Source organism: Podarcis bocagei (genome assembly GCF_964188305.1).
Source record: "Podarcis bocagei genome assembly, chromosome: 1".
NCBI classification, from domain to species: domain Eukaryota; kingdom Metazoa; phylum Chordata; class Lepidosauria; order Squamata; family Lacertidae; genus Podarcis; species Podarcis bocagei.
In genome coordinates, this window is record NC_138125.1 from 9200104 (window position 1) to 9217271 (window position 17168).

The window sequence follows — 17168 nt, forward strand, 5'->3', positions numbered from 1 at the left end:
TTTCGCTCCATAAGACGCCCTTTTTCCCTCCTAAAAAGGGGAAATGTGTGTGCGTCTTATGGAGCGAATGCAGGGGGGGCAGGGAGGAAAAGCCCCCAAGAGCCGCACACAAGCTCCGCGCGGCTCTTGCGGGCTTTTCCCCAGGAGCGAGAAGGGACTGTCTTGGCTTCTTTAGCCGCACGCAGCCCCTCTGGCCGGGAGAGGCTGCATGCGGCTATGGCACAAGCCAAGACAGCCAGCGGGATGGATCCCACTCGCTGTCTTGGCTTCTTTAGCCATGTGGCCAGGAGAGGCACAACTATGGCAATTCCCCCACCTCCCGCAAAAGCCCACAGAAGCCGTGCACCCTTTAAGGAGCATGCGGCTTCTGTGGGCTTTTCTACGAGGAGGGAGAAGGGACTGACTGGCTGTGTCAGTCCTTTCTAGCTCCTGGGGAAAAGCCCGCAAGAGCCGCGCGGAGCCCCTCTGCATTCGCTCCATAAGACACACACACATTTCCCCTTACTTTTTAGGAGGGAAAAAGGGCGGCTTATGGAGCGAAAAATACGATAATCAGCTTTCAAAGGTTTCTCAATTTATTTCTATACTGAACTGTATGCAGCTATTTTCAGGGTTTGCAAACGGGTTGGCGGGCACATGAAGGAACCCTTTGATCAGCTCTGCATTTTTTTTAATGCTCTACATTGCTGCAAGGCCAGCCTCCCCCTCCCCACCCACAGAGAAAAAATGACTGTAAACTGCCTAGTTAATGGATAATCATGAAGGCTAATGCAGGGACTTCGTATTTTTGCAAGCAAAATGACCCCTGTGACGTTCAAATGCTGTCTATCCATTTGACCTGATCTCTCCTTTCCATCGGTTACACACTGGAATCCAGGAGCCCTGGACAACATCTAATAGGACTTGTTAATGATTAAATCTCTAAATGTTCTCCATAAGCAAAATTGGCATGGACCTTGTTTCCTTCATTTGTTGAGCAAATATGACGTGGGCTGTGCTTGGTTTGCAAAAGCGGCTCTGGCACTGCAAGACTACAACCTTTGCCACAGATAAAATGCCCATCACTGTGACCTTGGAAACAATAACCCCCGTTTTGTGGCAAGATGCCACTGTTAGAAGTAGCTGACAACCTCTCCCCCACTTGGCAATGCTTTAATAATGGGGGAAGGTGGGTGGGAGGAACAAAGGGTGTGTTGCATCAGCAGAACAACTGGGCAACATCGCTGCTTAGGTCAAGCTCAACAAGGGTTCAATGGATGGAACATTTAAACCATTTTGGTTGCCAGTTAAAAGAGCAGTTAAACCATCATTCTGGGTTCAAGTACAGTAAGCCCCCAGCTTACTCAGGGGTAACGGATTGTGCCTAAAACCAAAATTGCATAGAGTCAAAACACATTGGGTGCAATGAGAGATGGGGTTGCTGAAGGCCTTTTTTCCTGGATGCCCATCCTATTTCTGCCCCCTTTTTATTTTATTGCCAAGCACATAAAGCTCAATGCACACACGTTAAATGTGCGTAAGTTGCAGGCTTGCTGTATTGACCCCCCCCCAAAAAAATTTATGTTTCAGGGGAGAAGTGGGATGAGAATGCCCCCCAAATTTTGGATTACTATTCAGGGGCAAGGCAAATCCTAAGAATTTTCAAGGGGAGGCCTTATCTGCACTGGCTGCCAGTTTGCTTCCAGGCAAAATTCAATATGCTTGCGTTTGTGTTTAAAACCCTCACCGAGTGCTATTTTTCTAGAAAAAGAGGTGCCGGAATTCACAATGAACGCCTCCTTCTTCAGCTGCAATGGCACCCACCTGAGACATGACGGAACTGAGCTCTGGCATGTTTTGGCTGGAAAAAAAGCCCTGCGCCTAACCAATTAGGTCCTAAATATCTGGACGTGGAAGCAATCTTCCATCCCCACCAACCTTCTTCGGCGTTAAGAGAGGCAAAGCGGGGTTCTCTTGGTGCTTTTATCATGCACAGGTGTACAGGAAACGGTGGCCCAGGGCAGGGGTGAGAAAGCCCGTGGGCCAACTTTGACATAACAGCTTATGATGATGCTTGAATGGCAGGTGCGTTGGAAGGGACCCAACGGATCACCTAGACCAACCCTCTGCCATGCATAAAATACGGTTTCCCACCTGCAGCGGGGGATTGCAGGCAGATATTCTAAAAGCAAAATAAAAGACAAGCTTTCAAGATAACGAAATCCTACCAATGCACTTCTTTTTCACTCTCTCCAGCTCGTTCTCCCTTCTCGCCGAGAGCGCAAGTGGCGAGCCGATCTTTGCCAGCTGGTAAGCCATCTCCTCGCCGATTCCGCTGGAGGCTCCCGTCACCCAGACAACTTTCCCAGGCAGTTCCTTTTCTGTCGGAAGGAAGGAATGCAGGAATTTAGAGGGGCGTCTTTTCCTCAGGGCAACTTTGGTTAGTGAATTTTTGTGTGCATGCACCCACCCCTATACAGTCATACCTCGGGTTACAGATGCTTCAGGTTGCGTTTTTGCGGGTTGTGGACTGCCAGAACCCAGAAGTACATACTTCCAGGTTTCGGCAGTCGCGCATACGCAGAAGCGCCAAATCGCTTTGGCATGCGCAGAAGCGCCAAATCGCAACCCATGCATGCGCAGACATGCCGCTGTGGATTGCAAACGTGCATCCTGCACGGATCACGTTCGCAACCCGAGCGTCCACTGTATATAAATGGGGGTGGGTGCATACACGCAAAAATTCACTATATATATATATATATATATATATATATATATATATATATATGCTCGTCCCAGTATACCTAAAGGAGAATCTCTACCCACATTGTTCGGCCCGGATACTGAGGTCCTCCTCTGAGGGCCTTCTGGTGGTTCCCTCACTGAGAGAAGTGAGGTTACAGGGAACCAGGAAGAGGGCCTTCTCAGTGGTGGCATCCGTGCTGTAGAACGCCCTCCCATCAGATGTCAAGGAAATAAACAGCTACCCGACTTTTAGAAGACATCAGCCCTGCTTAGGGAAGTTTTTAATGTTTAATACTGTATTGTGTTTTTTAATGTTCTGTTGAAAGCCTCCCAGAGTGGCTGGGAAATCCAGTCAGATGGGCAGGGTAGAAATAAATTGTTATTGTTATTGTTTAAAAATAATATCAACACATTTCAGCAACATATTAAAGAAATAAAATGCAAATAATACAATTAAATGAAAAAAGAAACACACACACACACACACACACACACACACACACACACACGAATATACAAATTTAGATCATTGCACTCACTATCCCTAGGAAGAATACTAATAAATATTGAGGTTGGAAGGTAGCAACACAGAATCATAGATTTGTAGAGTTGGAAGGGACCCCAAGGGTCATCTAGTCCAACCCCCTGCAATGCAGGAATTTCAGCTAAAAGCATCCAGGACAGATGACCATCCAACCTCTGCTTGAAAACCTCCACGGAAGGAGAGTCCGCCACCTCTCATGAGAGTCTGTTCCACTGCCAAACAGCTCTTACTGTCAGAAAGTCCTTCCTCGTGTTTAGTTGGAATCTCTTTCCTTGTAACTTGAATCGGTTGATTCAGGTACAGGCTGGTTTTTTCGGCAGGCGGCAAGTGTTTGTTTTTGCTAAGGCAGTTTTGTTCTTTAGGGCAAACTCCCTAGACTGGTTTAGGAAAAACAACAAGGAGTCTTGTGACTTAACAGATTTATGATACAAATCAGTTTCCATGGGCTATTGTCTACTACTTCATCTAGACCAGGGGTAGCCAGTGTGGACTCCCAACTCCTACCAGCCTCATCCAGCAGGGCCAATGGCCAAGGATAATGGGTGTTGTAGTCAAAAGGATGATGGGCTTTGTAGTCAAGCAACACCTGAAGGGCACTATGTCAGTTACCCCTGATCTACACCATAAATGCTTCCACAAGACATTGCCCATGTGCTGCTGACTTGATGTTGCTGGATGTTACAATCCCTTCAGCCAAACATGGCCACTGGTCAGGGATGATGCAAGTTTTAGCTCAGGAACATCTGAGGACATCACACATGGGCTACCCGTGGTCTAAACTGCAACATTTTTTTGTCTTTTAAACATGCCACACACTCTTTTTTTCATTAGCAGGCACACACATGCTTTCCAATATGAGCTTTTCATTCTTTATAGGGGGATTTCATTCTTTGGGGAATGCCTTATAATTTATTGTCAAAGTGCTGTTTTTCGTATCGTGGCTTCTTAGCTTCCCTGAGATCCCCAGGAAGCAAGCAGGATATGTTTCATTGATAGATAGATAAATAGATAGATAGATAAATAAATACATGAATGAATGAATAAGGCGGTTTTGGCCAAGCAAGATCCAGTTTATCTGTAGGCAACGGTAGAAAGTCAACTCCACGCAATATAAACTTCTGTGTTCTTGCACAAACGAAGGTCCCTTGCTGCATCAACAGAAAGAACTCTGTGCTCACCAAATTCTTGGAAATTGCAAGCGACAAGGCAAACAAAGGGATTCCTTGCTAAATCGCTTTCTTCATCCTGGGCTTCTCTTTAGCAACAGATACCGTGTAGGTGTTTGCTCTCTCAGTTGTTTCACATAGGTCTGAAGGTGAACGAAACACCGTTTGCACAGTCATGGACTGCACTCCAGAGACAAGGAGTCGGTCCACATTTCCCTCACTTACACATACACACACACACACACACAAAAAAAACCCCTGCTTGTGACCTAAACCCTTAACCCTGAAGAGAAGACTATACAGTGGTACCTCAGGTTACATACGCTTCAGGTTACAGACTCCGCTAACTCAGAAATAGTGCTTCAGGTTAAGAACTTTGCTTCAGGATGAGAACAGAAATCGGACTCCCGCGGCGCGGCAGCAGCGGGAAGCCCCATTAGCTAAAGTGGTGCTTCAGGTTAAGAACAGTTTCAGGTTAAGTATGGACCTCCGGAACGAATTAAGTACTTAACCCGAGGTACCACTGTACATGACTGCCTTGAGATATCTTCTAAAGGTTGTATAGTTACTTATCTCCTTGGCTCGGTGGTCACATAACATTTCTCTGATGGAAATATATAGTAGTACAGTGGTACCTCGGGTTACATACGCTTCAGGTTAAGAACTTCGCTTCAGCATGAGAACAGAAATTGTGCTCCAGCGGTGCAGCGGCAGCAGAAGGCCCCATTAGCTAAAATGGTGCTTCAGGTTAAGAACAGTTTCAGGTTAAGTACGGACCTGTGGTACCTGAGGTACCACTGTAGAACTCATCCCCTTCTGGTATAAAAGGACATTTTGAGGGGTTTTTTACATGGAGGAAGCACTTTTTTTAAAAAAGAGCAATATAGCCTGTGAGGTTCACAGAATCGTAGAGTTGGAAGCGACTCCGAGGGTCATCTAGTCCAAGCCCCTCCAATGCAGGAATCTCAGCAAAATTGCATCCGTCTGAGATCATTTGCAGGAGTGCTGTTGTTGGTTGTTCCCCAAGCTGATGAGGCTCATTTTGCAACAAGAAACAGGGTCTTTAGTGTCATGTCGAACATCCTGCCAATGGAGATTCATCAGACACCTTCTGTGCCAACTTTTAAATGCCTGCTGAAAATATTTCTATTCTGCCAGGTCCATGAAGGCAGTGAATACTACATCCTTCTGCAATGGTTAATAGATGTTTGGTTTTTTTACTATTTAATGGCATTTTTATTGCGCAGTTTTATGTTGCTATTGCTGTAAACCGCTTCGATTTTTTTAAAAAATGAGGCAGCAGTATACAAATATTTTTTATAAATAAATAAATAGAACGTGCACTCTTTTTAGTTTATGTAAAGAGCAGCTGCAGGAGGGGATCGTAGGGAGTTCGAAGGAGAAACATAGTTCTCTCTCCCTGCACAGGAAGCTTCCATTGCCACCAAAGGGATAGTCCCTGGAAAAAGGCGATGGCGGCTGGGAGAGAAAGGGTTAATTCTTGCCCCTCACTCCCCTGCCTGGGCTGCTGTTTACAAAACAAATGCTGTGATTATGTGGTGTCCTCATTGGCCTTTGGGCAATTAAGATTAGATGCAATTGTATTTGCACAAAGGCCCTTGACACCCAGCAGAGAAATTTCAAGGTGGAAGAGATGTATTCAGGATACGTTTGAGGGTATCTGATGGCCTATTCTGGTGTTTGGGGTGTTAGGAAAAGGCTAGCACCTCTGGTGGAGGACATATCACGATCTTTTGGGGTGTTTTGTCCACCTTTGTTCCCTCTCTTGCACTCAGGTCTCACCTGTGGCTCCCAGAAGCTGTCAGAATGCGACAGCGGCCACACCCTGGGAATGGGTCTGACTGGCTGGCTAAACCAGGTGAGGGTAGCCGATGGGCTTCGTTGTTGTTTAGTCGTTTAGTCGTGTCCGACTCTTCGTGACCCCCTGGACCAGAGCACGCCAGGCACTCCTGTCTTCCACTGCCTCTCGCAGTTTGGTCAAACTCATGCTGGTAGCTTCGAGAACACTATCCAACCATCTCGTCCTCTGTCGTCCCCTTCTCCTTGTCCCCTTCTCCATCTTTCCCAACATCAGGGTCTTTTCCAGGGAGTCTTCTCTTCTCATGAGGTGGCCAAAGTATTGGAGCCTCAGCTTCACGATCTGTCCTTCCAGTGAGCACTCAGGACTGATTTCCTTAAGAATGGATAGGTTTGATCTTCTTGCAGTCCATGGGACTCTCAAGAGTCTCCTCCAGCACCATAATTCAAAAGCATCAATTCTTCGGCGATCAGCCTTCTTTATGGTCCAGCTCTCACTTCACCCAACTGCAATTGCCTATCACCTTTGCTGGAAAGTATTAGTGAAACTGATACACGGCCAATGTAAGCGTGATGTACAGATCTGACAGTTAAAATGCAACTGCATTTCGGGACTATTTTGGCAAGAGGATGGGGGTCTAGCCCTGACATTAGGTGGCCCAGCCCTCTGTGGTATTGTTCCCCCAGAAGGCCGCAATCTCCTTCTGTCTACAATTTACAATCCAACCGTCATAAAGGCAAGTATGCTGCAACTGCTTTTTAAAAACAAAGAGCTCAACAGCCAGCCAGCCACTAACCTGATCTTGTTTTTTGACAGAATTACAAGCCTGGTAGATGAAGGGAACGCAGTGGATATAGCCTACCTTGATTTCAGCAAGGCATTTGACAAGGTGCCCCATGATATTCTTGTAAAGAAGCTGGTAAAATGTGGTCTTGACTATGCTACCACTCAGTGGATTTGTAACTGGCTGACTGACCGAACCCAAAGGGTGCTCATCTTCTTCCTCTTCATCCTGGAGAAGAGTGACTAGTGGGGTGCCACAGGGTTCTGTCTTGGGCCCAGTCTTATTCAACATCTTTATCAACGACTTGGATGATGGACTCAAGGGCATCCTGATCAAATTTGCAGATGACACCAAATTGGGAGGGGTGGCTAACACCCCAGAGGACAGGATCACACTTCAAAACGACCTTGACAGATTAGAGAACTGGGCAAAAACAAACAAGATGAATTTTAACAGGGAGAAATGTAAAGTATTGCACTTGGGCAAAAAAAATGAGAGGCACAAATACAAGATGGGGGACACCTGGCTTGAGAGCAGTACATGTGAAAAGGATCTAGGAGTCTTGGTTGACCACAAACTTGACATGAGCCAACAGTGTGACACGGCAGCTAAAAAAGCCAATGCAATTCTGGGCTGCATCAATAGGAGTATAGCATCTAGATCAAGGGAAGTAATAGTGCCACTGTATTCTGCTCTGGTCAGACCTCACCTGGAGTACTGTGTCCAGTTCTGGGCACCACAGTTCAAGAAGGACACTGACAAACTGGAACGTGTCCAGAGGAGGGCAACCAAAATGGTCAAAGGCCTGGAAATGATGCCTTATGAGGAACGGCTAAGGGAGCTGGGCATGTTTAGCCTGGAGAAGAGGAGGTTAAGGGGTGATATGATAGCCATGTTCAAATACATAAAAGGATGTCACATAGAGGAGGGAGAAAAGTTGTTTTCTGCTGCTCCAGAGAAGCGGACACGGAGCAATGGATCCAAACTACAAGAAAGAAGATTCCACCTAAACATTAGGAAGAACTTCCTGACAGTAAGAGCTGTTTGACAGTGGAATTTGCTGCCAAGGAGTGTGGTGCAGTCTCCTACTTTGGAGGTCTTTAAGCAGAGGCTTGACAACCATATGTCAGGAGTGCTCTGATGGTGTTTCCTGCTTGGCAGGGGGTTGGACTCGATGGCCCTTGTGGTCTCTTCCAACTCTATGATTCTATGATTCTATGATTCTATGATTCTATTCTAGGAGGCGGTTTCTGCAATTGCTCCGTCTGGTTCAGCGCAGATAAGAACAGAGCCCAGAACATCTGGAGGGTGAAAGATTGGGGGAGGCTGAGTTAGACGAATCAGAGGGACATTGTTGGCTATGGGTTACAAGAGCCAATGTAGAAGGAACGTACCCAAGTAACAGATACCAAGACGACACATTCTCCCCTCTGAATGTGGGTCATTTGACTGAATATGGAAAGGCTTTTGATCCAATAGAGGCACCCACAAACAAAATGGAAGGTTGGTGGGTTTTTTTTGCTGATTTCCCTATTCTCCAGCAGTTTTCCACCCCGCATCCGTTGCAGATGTCAGGAAAGCTACCACCAGGGCCAAGCAGATGCCGGCAAGGTTAATGAATAGAGTCAAGGAAGCTGGTAGAGGCAAGGAACACAAATTGCTGCAGAAATGGCAGCGGATACTAAGGGAGGCAATAAATAAATTTGAGGAGCACCACTAAACAAACACATTTAATGCATTAGGAAACCAGCTAGGCAGTTGGATCTTTGGACCAAAAGGGAGTTAGAAGGAGACTTCAGAGAACCTGAATGAATTACCGTATTGGCCTGAATAGAAGCTGCACTTTTTTTTTCCAAATTCCAACTATGAAAAGTTAAAGTGCGGCTTAAATTCGCGACCTTACAAAAATTGGCTCGGAGTTACAATTCCACCAACTGCAGCAATTTTCAGCCTGTAACCCAATTTTAAGGGAGTGGCTTATATTCGGGTATTGTCTTTTTAAAATTTTTCCCCCTTGAATTTTAAAGGTGTGGCTTATTTGCAGGCACGGCTTATATTCGTGCCAATGTGGTACAGTGGTGCCCCGCAAGACGAATGCCTCGCAAAACGAAAAACTCACTAGACGAAAGGGTTTTTCGGTTTTGCGTTGCTTCGCTAGATGAATTTCCCTATGGGCTTGCTTTGCAAGACGAAAACGTCTTGCGCTTTTTTCTTAAAGCTGCTTGAAGAGGCGCAGTTGCGACGGACCGTGCTTCGCAAGACGAAAAACATTGCAAGACGAAAAGACTCGCGGAACGAATTATTTTCGTCTTGCGAGGCACCACTGTATTTGCATCTGTCTTCACAGTGGGAGATGTAGGGCAGATCCCTTACCTAAGCTAACTTTCTCAAGAAGAGAGCCTAAGGGACAGAGGCAAAAGGTGATGACGGGAAATGACGTTCTAGGCCTTATTGAGAAATTAAAAGGGAACAAATCATTCCGAGCACAATTCAAAGTGTTGGTGCTGACCTTTAAAGCCCTAAACGGCCTCGGTCCAGTATACCTGAAGGAGCGTCTCCACCCCCATCATTCTGCCCGGACGCTGAGGTCCAGCGCCGAGGGCCTTCTGGCGGTTCTCTCATTGCGAGAAGCAAAGCTACAGGGAACCAGGCAGAGGGCCTTCTCGGTAGTGGCGCCCGCCCTGTGGAACGCCCTTCCAGCAGATGTCAAAGCGATAAACAACTACCTGACATTCAGGAGACATCTTAAGGCCGCCCTGTTCAGGGAAGTTTTTAACGTGTGATATTTTATTGTATTTTTGGTTTTTATGGAAGCCGCCCAGAGTGGCTGGGGAGGCCCAGCCAGATGGGCGGGGTATAAATAATAAATTATTATTATTATTATTATTATTATTATTATTATTATTATTATTATTATTATTATTATTATTATTATTATCTCAAATGCGGAACTGATTTTCCAGCAAAAAAAGTTGTAACTTGTCCCTAAGATCAGATTCACACTTGCAGCTGTACTTGTGTGTACAGTTCTGATCCCCATACCTCCAAAAGAATAGTGTAGTGTTGGAAAAGCAAAGAGCAACCAAAATAAACTGAGGGGTGTAGCAACTTCCGCCAGTTTACAGCAGCATCTGTGTGAACAGAATCCCAGATCAGATGGCCTTTGGGCTGGTTCGGCAAGGTTCTGTCTTATGCCTTTAGCACCAGGCCCTGCAAAATTCCTGCTGGCACCCTATGTGAGTCAGAGTGAGGTCTAAGAGCCAGAGTTGGGATTTCCTGTCTGAAAATCTGCGTAAGTGGGCATAAATGGATATATAAATCAGCACATGCAGATCTGTGGGCCTGTACCCAACTCTGCCAAGTGACTAGGAATGCCCCTGCCTGGAGAGGATGCGATTTCCGAGCTGCATTCAGCTTGGAGGGTTCTGAGTTGTGCAAGATGGTAGCAGAATTTTCCAGCACGGCAGCAGCTGCCAAGAAGCACACATGCAAGCATTTGTCCTTCACAGATGTTTGCAAATTGTCTGGCATACGCTGTTCCTTTGGCTCCAACAATCACTTTTTGTGTTTCCAGATTTCCCCCCTTAGGCTGAAATCCTAACCCCATTTGCCTTTGAGTAACTCACATTGAATGCAATAGGTCTTACTTTTGAGTATGTTTTTCAATAACGTTAAAATGCACACAATAGCAATATAATATTTTACTTTTTTTTTACTATTTAACCCTCCTGGAAAGGAACGGGTTATTATCCCTTAAATGTACATACAACCAATTGATTAACAGTCCATAAAAACGTGCTTTCTCCATATACATTTTTCTTTCCAGTACTGGAGTGTAGATTCCTTTTTCGTAGGGGTTGTGACTAAAATAGTAACCATGAGCCAGATTCAACTACTCATTTCCGTTAGCAGAAAACAGAACAAGGACTCCCACTAGGGCAACATGGCTTTTCCCCTCTCCTCCCCCTGCATGCCCTCCTACCTCCCCCAAATCTGCTCTGGAGGATCGGGGAAAAACCCCCAAGTAGCTGGGGGAGGAAAGGGGAGATTGTTCCATCAGGCAAGCAGAATAGCTTGCGTTGAGAAAGCAATCTCCTTGCAGCGTTTCTCAAACTTGGGTCCCCAGTTTTTTGCTGGACTCCAATTCCCATCATCCTTAGCTAGCAGTACCAGTGGTCAGGGATTATGGGAGTTGTAGCCAACAACAGCTGAGGACCCAAGTTTGAGAAAGGCTGCTAGGGCTACGCTGAATTCTACCCCAAGTCCAGGAATGGAGGACAGTAGTTATTCAGGGTTAGCCATCACCCGAATTTTGGACATTTCTCTTTCACTGCTGGACTCCTTCTTTTTAAATCCACGTTGTTGGATACAGTGGTACCTCTAGTTAAGAACTTAATTCGTTCCGGAGGTCCGTTCTTAACCTGAAACTGTTCTTAACCTGAAGCACCACTTTAGCTAATGGGGCCTCCCGCTGCCACCGCCACGTGATTTCTGTTCTTATCCTGAAGCAAAGATCTTAACCCGAGGTACTATTTCTGGGTTAGCAGAGTCTGTAACCTGAAGCGACTGTAACCCAAGGTACCACTGTACAGTTGACAAACTGCGTCAGAGCTGGGGAACCAATGGCCCTCCAGATATTAAGGTAAAGATAAAGGGACCCCTGACCATTAGGTCCAGTCGTGTCCGACTCTGGGGTTACAGCGCTCATCTCACTTTATTGGCCGAGGGAGCTTCCTGGTCATGTGGCCAGCATGACTAAGCCACTTCTGGCAAACCAGAGCAGCGCACAGAAACGCCGTTTACCTTCCCGCTGGAGTGGTACCTATTCATCTACTTGCACTTTGACGTGCTTTCGAACTGCTAGGTTGGCAGGAGCAGGGACTGAGCAACGGGAGCTCACCCTGTTGCGGGGATTCGAACCGCCGACCTTCTGATCAGCAAGTCCTAGGCTCTGTGGTTTAACCCACAGCACCACGCTACAATTCCCATTGTTCCTGACCACTGGCTATGTGGGTTGGGGCTGATGGGAATTGGAGTTCAGCAACATCCGGGTGACACCAAGTTCCCCTACCCCTGCACTACATGGTGGAAGCAGCTACTCTGTTGCGGAATGGTTTGTTTTGTTTTTAAGATACACACGTATACACACAGGATGAACGCACAAAGCCTTCTCATTTAGGACAGTGGGGCTTAATTCTGAGGAAGCCATGTATTGAATCAGGCCATGGGGTGGTTTGATTTCACAGAAACACACTTCACCACTCACATAGCTCAACCAGTAGAGCATGAGACTCTTAATCTCAGGGTTGTGGGTTTGAGCCTCGCTTTGGGCAATAAGATACCTGCATCTCAGGGGGTTGGACTAGATGACCCCCATAGGACCAAATTTACCCTTGTGGTCCCTTCCAACTCTGTGATTCACCTGACAGCAAGCTAAAACCCACAGGCCCATCCCAAAACTTGATCTATGAAACCAAACCCTTTCCAGTCCTGTGGCTGCACCAATTGTTTCATCTGTTGCTGGTTGCTGTGCGGAAAAGACTTGCTACTTCAGCCCAAGTTAGGCAAGATTGCAGGTTGTCCAGATTTTTTTAAAGCAGCAAATGCAGCGACTGACAAAGGGTGACTTGGACAGTGTTAGCGGATGTGTGCATAAAGGCATTTCCCTTCAGGGGCAAATCAAAATATAAAATATTTGCCGAATATGAATTGATATCTTTTCAAAATCAAGTGCCACTGGGAGTTGTTTCTTCTTGTTTTCCAAGGTGTTTCTTATTTTTTTAAAAAATTCCGTGTGGCGCAAACAAATTTTTATTCTGACAGTGTTGCCCAGAGTCTTAATTAGTCCTTAGTTGCTAAACCACAGTTCCTCTATCATAGCTATTAGGCTTTGTTGCAGTTGCTTTCCAGCTGAAAGGCCACACCCATGTTGCCTACAGCATAGGCTTAATCTCAAAAAAATGTGCCTAGAAAATTGCTGTAGGCAAGCCAGCCTTTGCCAAATTAGTTCCCGGTTGTACCTCCCACCAGCCCCAGGTAGTAGGGTTTATACCAAGCTGCTGAAAGTTGGCAAGTTTGCAAACCAAACCTGCTCCACTCCCTCGCCTACAAGGGAGCAACACTTCTGGGCAATTGCACATACGGATGCTCACAGGGCACGCATACACGTGAACTTGTGAATCTGTGCTTTGCTACCCAGAGCTTAAAAACAGGTGTGTTTGGAGAGCTTCCCTACAGAGAGCCGCTGCAAGTGGGCGCAGACTGAGGAAGTCATCCTGGTGCGCTACAGATGTTGCCCAACTCCAGCGCGCAAAATCGCTACCCGTTGATCATTTTGACCCAGGCCATCCAGGAGGGCACCACGTTGCCTACCCCTGACTCCGAGCAGGGCAGCTCTCTGCGTTCAGGGATGGAGAAGTGTTTGGACACGTCCTGCCACGTCCCACACGAGAGGGGAAGCGAAGAAGGCGAAAGAGGAGGAGCGCAACGCGCGCTCCGGGGAGAGAACCAGAGCGCCGCGGGCCCGGCGCGCCGCTTACCCGGCTTCTTGCCCCACCATTCCGCCGCCAGCACGGTGAGGTCGCTGTCAGCTCGGAGCCAGATGGCGAGCTCGACGATCAGGTAGATCAGGAGGCCGGCAGCCGCCAGGGCGCAAACGAGACCCCAGCACACCATGGCGAGAAAGAGCGCGCGACAGGCAGCCGCCGCCGCCCTTAAGAGGCAGAGGGGGACGGGGCCAGGCGAGGAGGGCCGCCCTTCTCTGCCAGCAGGGAGTGGCCGTGGCTCCGAAGAGGCCCCATACAGGGCTGAGCCGTCCCCGGAGGGGTGGAGTTGCCGCGCGCGGTTCTCTCCAAGAAAGTGGCTACCGCCCCCTTCGTTGCGCGCGGCATTCTGTGCAGAGGCTGGAGGCGTGGAAGGTTTCCAACTGCCCAGGGAAGGAGCCCGGTTTGGCCTGTTCCTGTGGCTTTCACAACATAGAATCATAGACTTGGAAGGGTCTTCTAGGCTAGTCCAACCCCCTTGCAAAGCAGGAATTTCAGCTAAAGCACCCATGACGGGTGATCATCCAACCTCTGCTTAAAAACCTCCCAGGAAGGAGAGTTCGCCACCTCTCCAGCGAGACCGTTCCACTGCCGAACATCTCTTGCTGTCAGAAATGTTTTTTTTCGCTCTCGGAATATCAGCGCGCGTGTGAGCATCCACTGTTGGAAGATTCAGGATGAAGAAAAGAAAAGGCACCACAAAGCGTTGATGGCCACCCATGACTTATGTTTATGGCTTTTGGCTAGAACAATAAACTTTGTGACTTCCCTATGTTCATATATTGGTAATTTCTAGGGTCTGTGGTGCCAGATGATGCCAGTGTTGTTTTCAACAATTTTAAAGACACTTAAATTGCACCAAGGGACGCGGGTGGCGCTGTGGGTAAAAGCCTCAGCGCCTAGGGCTTGCCGATCGAAAGGTCGGCGGTTCGAATCCCCGCGGCGGGGTGCGCTCCCGCTGCTCGGTCCCAGCGCCTGCCAACCTAGCAGTTCGAAAGCACCCCTGGGTGCAAGTAGATAAATAGGTACCGCTTACCAGCGGGAAGGTAAACGGCGTTCCGTGTGCTGCGCTGGCTCGCCAGATGCAGCTTTGTCACGCTGGCCACGTGATCCGGAAGTGTCTACGGACAGCGCTGGCCCATGGCCTATAGAGTGAGATGGGCGCACAAACCCCAGAGTCTGTCAAGACTGGCCCGTAACGGGCAGGGGTACCTTTACCTTTACCTTTAAATTGCACCTACAAGCAGCCTTCTGCTGGGCCCCTTCCAGCACTGACAATTCTCTGCGCAGAAGAGATGTTCGTTTGCTCTCCGCAAGCTTGCTTTCAGTAGGTTCTCCCTGGAAAGTAAAAGTTAATACTGTTAATCGTTAGCTCGTTGCATCCAGCACCCTGTTGTTTACTACAACCCTTGGAGGTTGTTTCTCTAGAAGGGTACAGAAAAATTACTCTTGGAGGCCACTGGTTACACTCCTCCACACAACTAGCCCAACTTGTTATTGTGGGTCCAGACAAAATACTGGCTTTCCAACCACAATTGTCTTGGCTGTAGTTTGCGCCTTTGGTTTCATTCAGTGTTTATTGCTCCCTGCCTCCAAAGAAATTTGAAATACCACCCAAGCTCTTGTCTCACTATAAACTGCTCAGCATAACATGAATGCATTAAAAGATAAGGAATTGACAGGAGCAATATTTTCTTTTTGAGATTTTGCTAATTTAAACACCACGGTGTTGTGAAAAAAATGAGTTTGTTATCTTTTTTTGGAAAGATGCATTTGAATTATTTTTTATCCTACCCACCCATCTCCAAAGCATGAGATATAATAAAGGTACCGTATTTTGCGCCCCATAAGACGCTCCGGCCCATAAGACGCACCTAGTTTTTTGGGGGGGAAATAAAGGGAAAAAATTATTTCCCCCCCAGGCACGGGGCTGGGGCAGCCCGAGCTTCCCCCGACCCCAGCCCCCAAACAGGCAGCTCTCTGCAAGCCGTGGGAGCCCAGCGGTGGTTCCCGCTGCTTGAGGAGAGATCCGCGAAGCCTGCACGTGCTGGGATCAGCGCTTGCAGGCTTCGGGATGCCTGCAACTCTCCCCAAGCAGTGGGAACGTTCCCGCTGCTTGGGGAGAGATCCGCGAAGCCTGCACGTGCTGGGATCAGCGCGGGCAGGCTTCGGGATGCCTGCAACTCTCCCCAAGCAGTGGGAACGTTCCCGCTGCTTGGGGAGAGATCCGCGAAGCCTGCACGTGCTGGGATCAGCGCTTGCAGGCTTCGGGATGCCGGCAACTCTCCCCAAGCAGTGGGAACGTTCCCGCTGCTTGGGGAGAGATCCGCGAAGCTTGCACGTGCTGGGATCAGCGCTTGCAGGCTTCGGGATGCCTGCAACTCTCCCCAAGCAGTGGGAACGTTCCCGCTGCTTGGGGAGAGATCCGCGAAGCCTGCACGTGCTGGGATCAGCGCTTGCAGGCTTCGGGATGCCGGCAACTCTCCCCAAGCAGTGGGAACGTTCCCGCTGCTTGGGGAGAGATCCGCGAAGCCTGCACGTTCTGGGATCAGCGCTTGCAGGCTTCGGGATGCCTGCAACTCTCCCCAAGCAGTGGGAACGTTCCCGCTGCTTGGGGAGAGATCCGCGAAGCCTGCACGTGCTGGGATCAGCGCTTGCAGGCTTCGGGATGCCGGCAACTCTCCCCAAGCAGTGGGAACGTTCCCGCTGCTTGAGGAGAGGTCCGCGAAGCCTGGAGAGCGAGAGGGGTCGGTGCGCACCTACCGCTCTCGCTCTCCAGGCTTCAGCGAAAGCCTGCATTCGCCCCATAAGACGCACCCACATTTCCCCTTCATTTTTGGAGGGGAAAAAGTGCGTCTTATAGGGCGAAAAATACGGTACCCCTGCCCGTACGGGCCAGGTGTGTCCGACTCTAGGGTTGTGCGCCCATCTCACTTAAGAGGCCGGGGACCAGCACTGTCCGGAGACACTTCCGGGTCACGTGGCCAGCGTGACGAAGCTGCTCTGGCGAGCCAGTACCAGCGCAGCACACGGAAACGCCGTTTACCTTCCCGCTATAAAGCGGTACCTATTTATCTACTTGCATTTAGGGGTGCTTTCGAACTGCTAGGTGGGCAGGAGCTGGGACCGAAAGTCGGGAGCTCACCCCGCCGCGGGGATTCGAACTGCCGACCATACGATCGGCAAGCCCTAGGCGCTGAGGTTTTACCCACAGTGCCACCTGCATCCCGCCAAAATATGAGATATAGAGTATGCATGAGATATAGAGTATGCAAAAGTTATTAAATGACTGGGAGTTCCTGATGAACCAAATAATCTGTGTGCCAATATTTCTCAATGGAAAAGATGTGGTTTAAGATAATATTGCTTCCCATAATTGTAATCTGTTGCAGCAACTGGAATTCCACTCAGTAGACCATTGAAATTACTGGTACTAGGATTAAGCAGCAGCAAAACCAGATGCCTTCACCTGCCCCACATGCAACAAAACATGTCTTATAGCAGGCGCTGTAACTTTCATTGTCTTCTGAGGCTGAGAGATGCCAACAGCAGTCATGTCCATTCATTTTAATGGTTCTATTCCGAA

General features: G+C 48.3%; 1 protein-coding gene across 1 annotated transcript in view; it reads right to left on the reverse strand.

Annotated features, from left to right (window-relative positions):
• DHRS7 (dehydrogenase/reductase 7) overlaps window positions 1-13755 on the reverse strand; it is a 20772-nt gene extending 7017 nt beyond the window's left edge. Inside the window, exons 1-2 of the mRNA XM_081193287.1 lie at window positions 13580-13755; window positions 2208-2360 (exon numbers count right to left, since the gene is read on the reverse strand). Coding sequence (XP_081049413.1) covers window positions 2208-2360; window positions 13580-13715 — 289 coding nt within the window. The 5' untranslated portion in view covers window positions 13716-13755. The remainder of the gene's footprint in view (window positions 1-2207; window positions 2361-13579) is intronic.
• Between the last annotated feature and the right edge of the window lie 3413 nt (window positions 13756-17168).